The sequence below is a fragment of the Podarcis raffonei genome, chromosome 6 (assembly GCF_027172205.1).
Source record: "Podarcis raffonei isolate rPodRaf1 chromosome 6, rPodRaf1.pri, whole genome shotgun sequence".
Taxonomy (NCBI): Eukaryota; Metazoa; Chordata; class Lepidosauria; order Squamata; family Lacertidae; genus Podarcis; species Podarcis raffonei.
In genome coordinates, this window is record NC_070607.1 from 94,562,943 (window position 1) to 94,576,236 (window position 13,294).

The following is a 13,294-nucleotide window of genomic DNA, read 5'->3' on the forward strand; positions in this document are numbered from 1 at the left end:
CGCCGTTTACCTTCCCGCTATAAAGCGGTACCTATTTATCTACTTGCACCCGGGGGTGCTTTCGAACTGCTAGGTTGGCAGGCGCTGGGACCGAGCGACGGGAGCGCACCCCACCGCGGGGATTCGAACCGCCGACCTTTCGATCGGCAAGTCCTAGGCACTGAGGCTTTTACCCACAGCGCCACCCGCGTCCCTAGTATTCAGTAGTCTTAAAATATTCCATGTTTCCTTTTTCTCCTCCATATGCAGTGATCTCCCACAAAACCCTGCATTATTTTCAGTAAGTGAATGCAACCACATTTGTTTAGCTTTACCTCTGAAGCCATGATTACTAACCCACATGCTTTATTGCCAAGTGACACATCATAAGCAAAAAACTGTTAATTTTGTTATATGGAGGGCTGGAGTGGGGAAAAGAGAAACCAGGAGTCTGATTGTACAAGCGGATATCCATTGTGCAAGTGGGTGGCCATCACTAGATGCTGTCCACAATGTTTGGAATGCTGCTGATATTGAAGCCACACGACAAATGCGTTTTTTATTTATTGACATAGTTTAACACGTACTATTTCCCACTTTTGAAAACTGATGCAATTTCTCAATTCACAAAAATACTTGCAGTTTATAAAAATATAAAAGCACATAATGTACTTAAAATTTATTCCATTTATTTTCTATTTTTTGCAACAGAACCAACTGGTTGTTGCAGAAATCCTTCTGAAGCATCAGAAAGCAGAGGAGAGAAGAATCCCTTCTTATCAGCAGAAGTTTCCGACACGAAGCACAAGCAGCGAAATTCAGAGGCTTTCTATTTAATTAGCCTGAGCACCAGCTCAGGACTCACCAAAATTACACTGACTATCAACTATCAAAATTGACAGCTGACTATCAATACACACAGCCTTTCTAATGAGCAGATAATCCACCTCAATTTGAGGTTTTCATTTGGTCAGTTTCTCTGAACTCTTTTGGTAGGCAGCTGGCCAATAGATCACAAGGCCTGCCAACACCTCAAAGAGTTTTTTTAGCACCTACAACGTGATTGCTTTTACAGGCATGGAAGCCACAAACTGTCCACAGGGAGACAAGCCATAATTATCTTGCCTCACTGAAGAGACTCTTATAAGAAAAATGATTTTATGCTTTTGTGTAAAAACGTCATTTTAAGAGCCCAACAGCTGCAAAAGTGTTGGAATGTTTGGGAGTATCAGGGGAACTGTAATCCTAAAGATTACTCTGTCCTTTCACCTTCTGCTGTCATTTGTCATTGTGAAGACAATGCTGATTCTCCAAACTTCTGCTGTGCGTTGAAAATCTCTTCTGGTGGAGGAACTTCAGCAAGAGGGTGGTGGCATGAGGTGGCAACATCAGTCCAGAGAACAAAGAGCAGCTTGCTTAAAACCAATGTACACTTTGCTTCCTTTCCATAGTCCTGGGCTATTTTTGCCTCAATGTAGACCTCTCTCACTGGGGATCTGGCCAATAATTCATAGATAAATGTCTCTTCTTGGTATCAGCTTTGCATTCCGGGCACTTCTTGGCACCCTGAGGGGCGAGGTGGGGGTGAAGCAGAAAACAGAAGAAAAATGAACACTGCCCAACATGAGCAACTCCACTAAGAACAATAAAGATGTTTGACTTCTGCCATTCTGCCAAGAACTCATACAAAGGGCCAAGAACAACAAGAAGTAAGCTTTTGGTGCTCAATCTGTGGCATCTGACTCACACATGATTAACCCGAATTCTATCACTCATTTTGCTTCCAAGATCTGGTAAGGATGTATGACTGGGGAAGGAAGCTTTAATGGGAAGGGGGAGAGATGCTTCAGAGAGCAGTTTGCTCTGAAGCACCTCCCCACCATCCCTGTTACATGTGTCCCCAGAGAGGTTTAACAGGTGAGGGGGGGCACTTCAGAGAGCAGTTTTGCAAATGACTCTCTAAAGCAACCCCCTTCTTTAAAGGGGTTTGGCGATAGAGGATAGGTCGGGGTAAAGGGAGGGGTGTTTGGTCAGGTGGGGGGGAGCGGGGTTGGTGAGCAGAACAGGTAGGGGCAGCAGCACCTAGTTTAGTAAATAAAAGCAAAGCACACAAGGGTAAGTCATGTACTTAAAAGCCAAATATAAGAACCTGCTTCCTTAAAGCCAAGAATTGCAGAATGGCTTCTCCAACTGAAGGTTACTACAAGGTGAAAAAACTCTTTTAATGAACTTCATAGAACAATAAGCCACAATAGAGAAGCAATGCAAAGCTTGCAGAATGCTTGGCCAACTAAGGGGGATAATCTAACTTTAGTTAACAGTTCTTCTGCTCTTCCTTTATCTCATGAACCTGCATATTTTATTTAAGGTTTGGGACAGATAGGGGTTACACACCAGACTTTGGGTGTCTTATGGCTTTATTACTGAAGCATTTATTCATCTGACAGGTTATTCAATGATTTATTATTCTAATAAAAATATAAAGTTCACACATGTTTCCCCTTCACTTTGTTTTTGGTCGAACTCAAAAGGCTGCCACACGTTTGTGACATTTTGGTTAGTTCTAATAAAAGGCATTGCCCAACTCTGGATTTCAGAGCTCAGTTCTAAGTTCCTGCTTCGTTTATGCAATCCCAGTCTAGGAAAGGAGGAAGCAAAACCGTTCCAAAGGTGTTAAAGAAGTGAACTCACCGTGGTTCTGGGTAACAGTTGCTGACCTCAGTTTTCATTGGCATTGCCTCCCACACCCCCTGATAATGTCTGAGTCAGGTTTTTTCCCATCAGGGGAAACATTAGCTGATTTTTGCAAACTGGCCATGCTGCTTGACCATGCATGTTATTTTGTTGGCACTTCATGGAAGGCGATGAATGCTTCAAGGACCCAACTCATAGGTCACTTGTCAGGAAGAACTTTCCGAAGGCATAATTCCAAATGCTGCTCACTGTATTTGGTAACCTAAATAGGCCTCATTTCACTGTGATGATTAGATGCTTTCTCTTACTGCCCTGTTGGTGCCCAAAAGGGGCAGAGAGCTCGCTTGATACATCCTGATGACCTACATGCCTTAGTGAGACAAGAAGAGCTAAGTTTTGGCTGCCAGGGCTGCCTGGTTCAAGACCCAGAGTACACTGCAATCATGCCTGACGCATTACTCCTGTAAGAAAGGGGGCTGGCTTCACACTCTGAGGGACAGGGAAGTTTTGGGTGAGCTGTGGCACATGGAGGAGTTTGGGGTGAACTTTCAGGGAGTTTGGAAAGAGCTGTGCAGGGATGGGGATTGGCAATGGGGTGGAGGTGGCAGGTAGAAGGGGATGGGGATTGGGTGTAAAAGCGCTGTAAGGGGATGAGGGTTTGGGGAGATGTAACAGGAAGCGGGGTGGGAGGTTGGCAGGAGCCCCTACTCAACAAGCTCTGTTTCAAATAAGCATAAAGGATCACTGCCAACTCTGGTGGTTTTCTTTCTCTGGAACTGTTGCAATTCCATGATTAAATGGGGGGTAACTGTCAGGAGCTCAGCCTACACTCGAGTAGGACCCTGGTAGAGACACATACCCGACTGGCATGTTCTCTCTCTCCTGGTCGTTTGTTCGGGAGCTCAAAAGCTTTCTTCTGCCCGAACATCACAGCGACCGATGCCAACGGACACCGGCACACTTAGAGATCCGCAGAGTCTACGCAACTTGCGTGACAGACCTCAGCAACTCAGCTTGTTGGCTAATCTACTTTATTTACATATAAACACACATGGAGCACTGCAACATGGCTCCCTCTCTCTCTAGCATCAGGCAGCAAAGAGAAAGAACAAAGGACAATAGTCCCACTTCACGGAACACAGTAACACAAACATCCTGTCTCCATCACTTCCCACTTTGTGGAGTCAAAATATACACCGTCATGTGATAGACAACAATCCCATGACTGCAATCATGGAGCAGGAATTCTAACAGTAACTCCCTGTACTTGCTACTCCCCCAGTCATCCAATCTTCTCTCATTAATCAGCTTAACCAAAACAGTGATAGCTCAGAGAAGAATTGCATTTGCATATACTTACCATGGAACGGGGAACATTTTTCAACTGTAATTTCATACAATTTAAACTGATCAAGAGATTAAAGCTTGCAACCCATACCATTTCAATGCGTAACCAAATGACTGACTCATGTGCTCCAAAGAACGAACATGGAAAACCACATATTGTCCTTCTCTGCAATGCACACTCCCTGAATAAAGCTGAATGACCAGGTGCTATTGGTACCTTCTGAAAGCTCTGTGCATGCCTGTTTGTGCCACTGCCTCATGAGAGAGAGGATGCCTATGGCTGCAATGTACCACAAGAACAACCCATTTTTTTCTGGCAGAGGAAAACTGTAACAACTCCACAGTTGAAAACAGATTTTAAAATGTGCAAGTCACACATCTTAGGAGGCAGGGAAAGTAAGTAATGGCCAGTGGTGGTGAGCAGGGCAGAATGCAGCTGCTTACCCGACCTCCTATCACACTGTTACTACGGCTTACGTGGAGGGACAAAGCTGTGATGGTGGTGGTGCAGACACACTGCCAATCTGGCACTAACCCTGCCAGATGACTGGGAAAATGGCTCCATTACAATATTATGAAGTAGCTGCTATACCAGTGAACAGGGAAACCAATCAGACAATGTTGTTTTGAGGAAAGGAGAAAGCAAAACCGACCTTTAGGAGATTCTCCCAGCACAATTTGCAACAAGTGAAATCGCACAGCTGGCATTTAAAAGGCACACTATGCTCAGATTTGCATTTTCCACACTGGAACCCTTCTGGAAAATTGAAAAAGAGTGTGACTGTTAAGAGACGGATTCCTTTTGGCAGCTGAAGTACTGCCCCCCTACACAGTAATGGCCTTTTTTGCACAGATAAAATACGTACAACAGAAGCTGTCAGATTTATTGCTGTTTGATATTATAGCTCCCCGAGGACTGCAGAGATGAAGGAAAACACACTCTGACCTCTAGCCTCTTCTGGGAAGAAGCCAGAATGAACACAAATAGGAACTAACTAATGGAATTGTCTTCTTCTCAAATTTTGGCAACAGCAGCTAGTGGCAAGGTTGGAAAGCCTTTAGACAACTGAATATATAAAGCTCCTGTTTACTTAATGAGGCCATTAACCCATCCAATTTGTTACTGTCTACTCTTGACTCATACATTCTCCAAGGCTTTAGGTAACCAAATATTTCCCACCCTTAAAAATTGAGGTCCTTTAGCTGATGGTGCAGCACACTGAAACTGAGATCTGGTGCATGTAAAGCATATGCCCTGTCATTGAGCTACTGCATTCACAATGTATTTCTGATGCAGTCGAGGTATCCTTTCTTTTGAAGGAAGAAGGGCTTCTACCTGATCCAATATTTAAGGTAAAGGTAAAGGTAAAGGGACCCCTGACCATAAGGTCCAGTCGTGGCTGACTCTGGGGTTGCGGCGCTCATCTCGCTTTATTGGCCGAAGGAGCCAGTGTACAGCTTCCGGGTCATGTGGCCAGCATGACTAAGCCGCTTCTGGCGAACCAGAGCAGCGCACGGAAACGCCGTTTACCTTCCCGCTGGAGTGGTACCTATTTATCTTCTTGCATTTTGACATGCTTTCGAACTGCTAGGTGGGCAGGAGCAGGGACCAAGCAACGGGAGTTCACTCCATCGCGGGGATTCGAACCGCCGACCTTCTGATCGGCAAGTCCTAGGCTCTGTGGTTTAACCCACAGTGCCACCCGCGTCCCTTGAACCAATATTTACGTACCCCTTAATGGTGAGATGGGCACGCTGTCAGAGTCCATGGGTGTGCGGACACTGCTTGGACCTCCCTTGGAGTTCTGTGATTCCAAGTTACTTATAGGGGTGGCATTAATTAGGATCTTCTCTAGCATCTCGCTCTTGGAGGAACCTGCAGAGGAGATCATACAGTTACATCTCAAAAAGCACACGCAACTATGTATGAGCAGTTTTTTCTTCCATTTATTTATTGCTTATTTATACCACCCATCCTCCAGGATTAGGACACATGGTACTGGCTCCACAATTTAAATAACTACAGGGCTGATGGCCAACATTCCTTTCCTGGACACTCAAGAGAGGGATGGCCAATCGACTCTAGTTTAACTTAGATGAAAAATGTATATAGGTCCAGTTTAATTGGGCTTCAGTTTTGGATTTGGGATGGAAACTATCTCGGCTGTCCAATGGGATAACCACTGCTGGGAGACACACAGGAGGACACAAATGCTAATACGAAGAGCAGGAACATGTTTCTCCTTGAAGACAAAAGCCAACACGACTAAACCCAGGGCACAGTTCAAAGAACAAAGTAAAACCAGTGTTATTAGCAACTACAGTGGTACCATGGTTTGCAAACTTAATCCGTTCCAGAAGTCCGTTCTTAAACCAAAGCGTTCTTAAACCAAGGCGTGCTTTCCCATAGCAGCGGGGGACTCAATTTACAAACGGAACACGCTCAACAGGAAGCGTAACATGTTCTTATTCCAAGGCAAAGTTCACAAACCAAAACACCTACTTTTGGGTTTGCAGCGTTCTTAATCCAAGCTGTTCATAAACTAAGCTGTTCTTAAACCAAGGTACCACTGTATAAGCAAAATGATATAATTTACACTGATACTACCTGAAGAAGTTGGATAGAATGCCCACCATATGCTTCCAAGAAAAGGAAAAGGTTCCACCGCAGAACCTGTTTCGTACCATGAGACAGGACTGATCTGGGACTGTGAATTGCCTTTAGGTAGCTGTTGTAGCTGTTATCATATTGTAGTGTAGAAGAAGAGAGCAATAGGACTGGTCTGGGAAGATGAAAACATCTTTACGGAGGAGTCAAACTTACAAACTGCTCTGCCTCCTTCTGGTAGGTGGGGCAACACCAAAGCATCTGTATTCTCTGGATGAGTAATCAGGAAACTACCGGTATGGGGCGGGGGCGGGGGGGAGACAGTAGATAAGAACACTTCGGCCTAGATGTGTCATTGAAAGTAAGTTATCCATTATGGCAGTAATGCCCTGCACCATTAGTCAACAAAAATATGTAACACATCAGGTGCATTGTGAACTGCCAGCTTTAGACACTTTCAGCCTTCGTCAGCCTGCTCTGGCCGTTTTATAATAGTATACTCACAACCCAAAAATCTGGGTGAGATTTGTGGCTACAGCTAATCCTTAATTCATTCTTCCTTAGTTGTCTGAGTAAACACAAAAGAGGTACTGATGAGCAATATTTAATTTTATCTAAAGAAAAAAATAAAAAATCCTTCCAGTAGCACCTTAGAGACCAACTAAGTTTGTTATTGGCATGAGCTTTCGTGTGCATGCTCACTTCTTCAGATACACACCTGAACAAGTTTATCTGAAGAAGTGTGCATGAACCCGAAAGCTCATACCAATAACAAACTTAGTTGGTCTCTAAGGTGCTACTGGAAGGAATTTTTTTGTTTGTTTGTTTAGACTACGGCAGACCAACACGGCTACCTACCTGTAACTTAATTTTATCTGGTGAGCAAACAAAGAGGCCACATTTGCTGCCTCATTTTTGCTTGTTGTGCCAGGGTTGGGGGTGCCACATTTTTCCTATTAAGCAGCAAATTTCACTGCAAAAAAAAACAAAACCAGGCTGCTGTATCTTATCCTTAAACTTGTGATAATCTTCCTCTGATTCATTGAACAGGAGAAGGCTACAGCTTCTTTTTATTTCCCTTATCGGTGGATGGAAAGAAGAAAACCTGGAGCAGACTTCTTTGGGGAGGAGGGGAAACTGTACTGAAATAAGCAACTCAAACCTGGGATTGGGCTGGCAGCTTTATCCTGAGTTTTACTCTCTTCCGCCGTGCAGTTTGAGTCCCTCAAGCCAAGGGAGCCCTCCTCCTGCGCTGGTAGCAGAGCCTCTTCACTCTCCTCAGGGCAACTCATCCCAGTCAGCTCTTTACACATCTGCCTGAACTGTTTTTTGTGATGGGGGCGCACAAACATGGAGAACCCTGTGAACATAAACAAATAATGACGTGCGCACACAGTTGGAGCCAGCTTGTTATAAGCCAGGGAATTCCAGGGGAATACACTTCAAAATGATCAAGACCAACAACAACAAAAAACCCCTCTTGGCTGGTCACTAAATCCAGCCTGTTCTGGTTTCTAGCTACTGCGGCGGAATCATTTTACTAGTCAGAAAGACTCTTTGAATGTCATATTCACACAAAGAGCAACAAAAATGATTGAATTCTTGTCTGCCCTCTGAAAAACACATGCTGGGGAAATCCTCTTGGGAACCAGTATGGAATATTGCATGATTGTCTTAGACCTACAGAGGTCAACTATGACAAGTCTGAAGCCTTGCAGTTTTCTGGTTAAATATGTCTAGTGCCAAGAATGACTGTACAAGATCCAGAGCTGGCCTGTTGAGTCAACTTGTCTGAGTGTAAAGGTGCTTCTAAAGTAATCTAGTGAGATGAAAAGACAGAGTGCCTCTTCCGCATGGCACTTAATCTTTTACCTCCTTGGAGGCTGATGAGCTTATTAGCGGAACTGTTGTCTATCCAAATCAATACCTGCATTTGTAAGAACTCGATTATTTAGTGTGGCAGTAACCGCACTTTGGAACTCCCTGTCTGATGATATCAAAGTAGGCGCCTTCGCTGTATATGAACTATTGCCCTTAACATATGTATTTTCCAGCATGCTTCTGGTTGGAAAGGTGAATTTCAAAGCCTAGATGTGTTTCAATCCACAAACCTTTTCAAATGAAATAAATTCGGATCAAAATGCAAATTTCTCCCCCACCCGTATCTGATACTGATGTGCCATAAAGAAGTTCAGCCACGGCTGTTGCACAGCTTGTCAGCGATGGCAACTGAACTCACTGCCCCACCACACTGAGGAACGGGCTTAGTAACATGTGGGTGGAAAGAGCAGAGTTCTGCGGGCAGCAAGACACTCTTGAGAAACAATCAGGCAGATACTTGCTTTGTAGCAGATGGAAATGTTCTGGCTTCTCTGTGGTGAGGGCTGCAACCACAGACACCATGGCATCGTAGTCATCAGTCTTCTTGTATGCTGACAGGGCTGAAAAGAAACTGCTGAAGCTGCTTTGGTCCAGAGCCACCTTGAGGTCACTCAGGTAGGCTGATCGGATTATTTGGTTACGGCTCTCCTTTAGGGAGCTGGGCGTTTTTTTGGAGGGCTCAGCAGTCGCACAGGCACTGTTTCCTCCTGTTAGAAAGCACAAGGCAAGTCACATAAGGACAGGACAGCAGTCTGAAACAGATGAAGCAAAGTTAAGAATGTTCCTTGTTAGGGTTTTTGGGGTTTTCCCCCTTTTTGGAGGAGGTGGGATACTGCTTTGCTAGCACAGCAATTTATTTGCATACTGCTCAACATCTCTTAATACACACTGATATAAGCCATAGGAAAAGTTTCCTCCTTAGTGATGGATGTGCAATGCTGAAAAATGATAGCAAAAAAGAAATTTAACATGTACAGGGTACGCAAATCATGTGTGAGTCAAAACTAACTCAATGAGTCAAAAGTGACTCACAGATTTATTTAATTTTAACCCTGATATTGGGGTTAGTGAGCCTCTGGTTCTCTAGAAGTTGTGGGAATCAAATTCTCATCCATCCTGCCAACATGGCCAGTGGTCAGGGATGCTGGGAGTTGCTGAACTACAACATCTGGAGGACCACAAGTTCCCCATCCCTGATTTATTTGCTGCCTTTCACAACAAACCCAAAATATCTCACGATTGTGTTAGAAGCCATTAAAATACAACTAAATAATAATAATAAAATCATTACAATTATAAAATTAAAAACATAGGGTTGTTCGATGGGGGGGGGGTTGTGTGTAATCTCGTGATTTTAACATCAGCCCAATGAATGTGTGAAGGTGTGACTTAAGGGACCACTTTTCTTTCTTTACTTTGTTAAATGGTCACACGCTGCACATACTTTCATTGACATATAGGAACTAAAATCAAGTTTTATTGCTCCTGCCATAAACATACTTTATGCATTTCTTCTTTACAGAAAGCATACCTGCACCGTCCGACCGAAAAGTTAGGTGGGAACCTCCTTTATTCAAATGCTGCTCAGTGTTCAGCTGCCCAGTTGAACCATCCGAAAAGGTGGTTTTCTCGTCACATTTCTTCTCTAATATCAAAGAGAACGAGATACAAAAATTGCTTGAATGAAGGTGGGAAGTCTTGAGAGTACATTAAGAACAAAAGAAAGGAAGTCCAACAAAATCATTGCAATGTAATTTTAATTTAATTTAATTTATTTATTTACGGCTATTAGCCCATAAAGTATGTACAAACATAAAAACACAGAGACATAAAGACCGATATATCCGACAACAGAAGGTGAATACCACGATGCAAGGGTGGGTCATTGAGCAGAGCCAAATGGCTGTTTGGGGCCAGGAGAGCTCCAAGGGACGGATCACAGAAAAAGGAAAACTGAAGACGAAATCCGACATGCACTCTCATCATAACAGTCCGATTAGTTTTGATGTTGTTGTTTTTTGGTGGTTTTTGAGTGTGAGATAACCGCATTCAGGAATCTCGCCACCTGCAGTTACAGAAGGATCTGTATCCTGCAAAAGCAGTGCGGCGTGTGACTCAACAGGCCTGCCAACCAAACGCAGTAAAGCAGGACCCAGGAATCATTGCAATGTATCCTTATTCTTAATCCTAAAATGACAGGAAAATCCCTTTCCCAAACAATAGGAAGAATGAACAGAATAACAACTTCTTCCTAAGGGAGGCCAATTCTGACCATTTTTATTTAAAATATACCACGTATTTGTATGCCATATGTACTGTATCTCATTAAAATAACACCAAAGTGGTGTAGAATAAGAAGTACAATTGGTGCCTATCTGAAGGGTAGTTTTCTAGCGGCATGGCAAGGCTATCAGACTGGGTTGATGGAGCTGTGTACGTTTGGCCTGGAAAAGAGGAGACTTGATAACCATCTTCAGTTGTTGTTCTTGCTTGCTCCCGAGGGTACGACCTGAACCCATGGCTTCAAGTTACAAGAAAGATTTCAATGAAACATCAGGAAGAACTTTCTGATGGTAAGAGCTGTTCAACAGCGGAATGGTGGTGGACTCTCCTTCATTGGAGGATTTTAGGCAAAGTTGGATGGTCATCTGTCATGGATGCTTTGGTTGAGATTCCTGCACTGCAGGGGGTTGGACTAGATGACCTTTGATGTGCTTTTCAGCACCACAAGGCTGCTGAGGTAGCAGTGCTCCAAAATGGCACTTGGTCATGGTTGCAGTAAGCCTCCTCAATTAGGTCTGAGCAAGACATACTTATTTAGAGAACAAAAAACAGAACTAGTATGCTGAAATGGTCTGGCAGAGCCAATATAATATCAGTATAATATTGAGTATGCAACAGATTTTTTGTGGGAGTATTTCCTATCAGTGCAAAGGAGAGGTCTTGAGGTCTATGAAAGACTGAATTCGCCGCAGAAAAGCTAGATTAGGGAATGAAACACAAGAGCATCTTAGTCACTGACATATCATATATTAGTCACTGATTTATGGTATTTTGGACACATCCAAAATACCGTAAATCATGAAGTTGGAAGAAACCCTGAGGATCATGTAATCCAACCCCCTGCAATGCAGGAATGTGCAGCTGACCCTGACGGGGATTGAACCTGCAACCTTGGTGTTATCAGCACCAGGCTCTAGTCTAACCAAGTGTGCTATCCACCCAGCAGAGGATAGTTCTGGGTGGAGAATGATATTCTAAGAGGGAAATTCAATGGAACTTTGGTCTAATGAGCCAAATGGAGCTTTAGTAAGAGACTGGAAAGTTCAGTTCAGGGTCCAGGTAGGAAACCAGTGGGACCATGGGCTTATATAATATTTTAATTACTTTTAGGGAAACATTTGAAGTCAAATTGACACGGGGTGGTTTTCTTCCTCTTGCAAGCTGGAGCAACTCCCTTAAAAGGCCAGGTTACAACATCTGGGGATTTTTAGTTTTGAAAAAAAGGCAAGCAAAGGAGGATATAATCAAGGTTTTTAAAGTTATGCATGGCGCCGAGAAAGTGGAGAGAGATGATTTCCGTGTTTGCTGCTCTAGAAACCTGTCCTTTGTTCATGAAGAAACTCTCACAGAGTTAAGAAACCCATGATGCAATGCAAGGTCCTACCAGGTTAGAAATAACTGAATACAGCCCCTAAATTGGAATATGTAGGGTGCACCCCAGGGTTATTACTAAGAAGGGTTTTATCCTTGGCTAGGACTTACAGGAAGGAGTTAAACTACTGGCTACGCTGGCTAGGAGTTGGAAATCCAACAAGATCTGGAGGATCACAGGTTACCTGTCCCTGATTGACAGCTTCCACAAAATGGTTACAAGGAGGACGGTGCTGCCTGGTTGTTCCTACGTTATATCCACTAACCACGCAGGCATAAGCTTCTTCTAGCAACGGCACGGGCTCTGAGGGTCTTTAGCACTTCTTCCAAAGAAGCTGCCATAGCTTGTTGGCAGTTTAATATGTTTCCCTCGATGATAGTGAAAGGAAGATATTTAGCTCTCCCAGAATCAGAGCGTCTCTGCAAATGTAGTAAACAGGAACCTGATACTTTGGAGCGTATTTTCTTTTCTTGTGAATTTGGCATTTATGCCAGAAGACAATTATTAGAGGCCTTACAAGTCAATAGGCTGAATTCTATGATACCAACGGTTCAGGACCTGCTTTTGGACAGGAATGATCAAATTACTTTAACAGTGGCTGAATTTTTGAGTGCTGTCCATGTAGAAAGACTGGGCCATTACGAAGAGATTTAGTGGTTCTTAATTGATCGGTGATGTGGTAGTGTTGTATTGTATTATTTATGCAAATTGATTTCCTCTGGAGTTAAAGATCTGACTGGGACAAACCTTGTTATGCTGAGCTCGTATTTTGCACAATTTGCATACGGTGTCTGTTTGATAATGTGTGGTTTGCTATGCCTAATAAAGGGTTTTTGAATTTGAATTAGCTTGTTGGCAGGGCACATGCTTTGCTTGCAAAAGGTTCTGGGTTCAATTACTGAAACCCTGAGCTAGGTAAACTAGGTGTAAGGCAGCTTCCTGCAATCCTAAGTGAACAGCATTCCAAGTGGCAAGTCCAGTATGTATGGCTATGAGAGTGAACTTATGAAGACCTGGCTCTGGGTCATTAAATAAGAACAGACTTGCCCCTTCAGCTGCTAGGCTACTCTAGCAGCAATGGAGGTAATGGCCAAGGCTGCTCAGAAGCTGTGGCTTAAAAGTTATTCCTC

The 13,294-nt window shown here is 43.6% G+C and overlaps 1 protein-coding gene across 12 annotated transcripts in view; it reads right to left on the bottom strand.

Annotated features, from left to right (window-relative positions):
* Positions 1-512: 512 nt before the first annotated feature.
* Positions 513-13,294, bottom strand: part of RTEL1 (regulator of telomere elongation helicase 1) — a 72,965-nt gene continuing 60,183 nt past the window's right edge. For 9 of the 12 annotated variants that reach the window (XM_053394574.1, XM_053394580.1, XM_053394577.1 and 6 more), the window contains 6 exons: positions 10,041-10,154; positions 8,971-9,216; positions 7,791-7,988; positions 5,753-5,896; positions 4,674-4,777; positions 513-1,545 (listed from right to left, as the gene is read on the bottom strand). In XM_053394574.1, coding sequence (XP_053250549.1) covers positions 1,465-1,545; positions 4,674-4,777; positions 5,753-5,896; positions 7,791-7,988; positions 8,971-9,216; positions 10,041-10,154 — 887 coding nt within the window. In that variant the 3' untranslated portion in view covers positions 513-1,464. The remainder of the gene's footprint in view (positions 1,546-4,673; positions 4,778-5,752; positions 5,897-7,790; positions 7,989-8,970; positions 9,217-10,040; positions 10,155-13,294) is intronic. The other 3 variants (XM_053394581.1, XM_053394582.1, XM_053394583.1) reach the window with 3 other exon arrangements.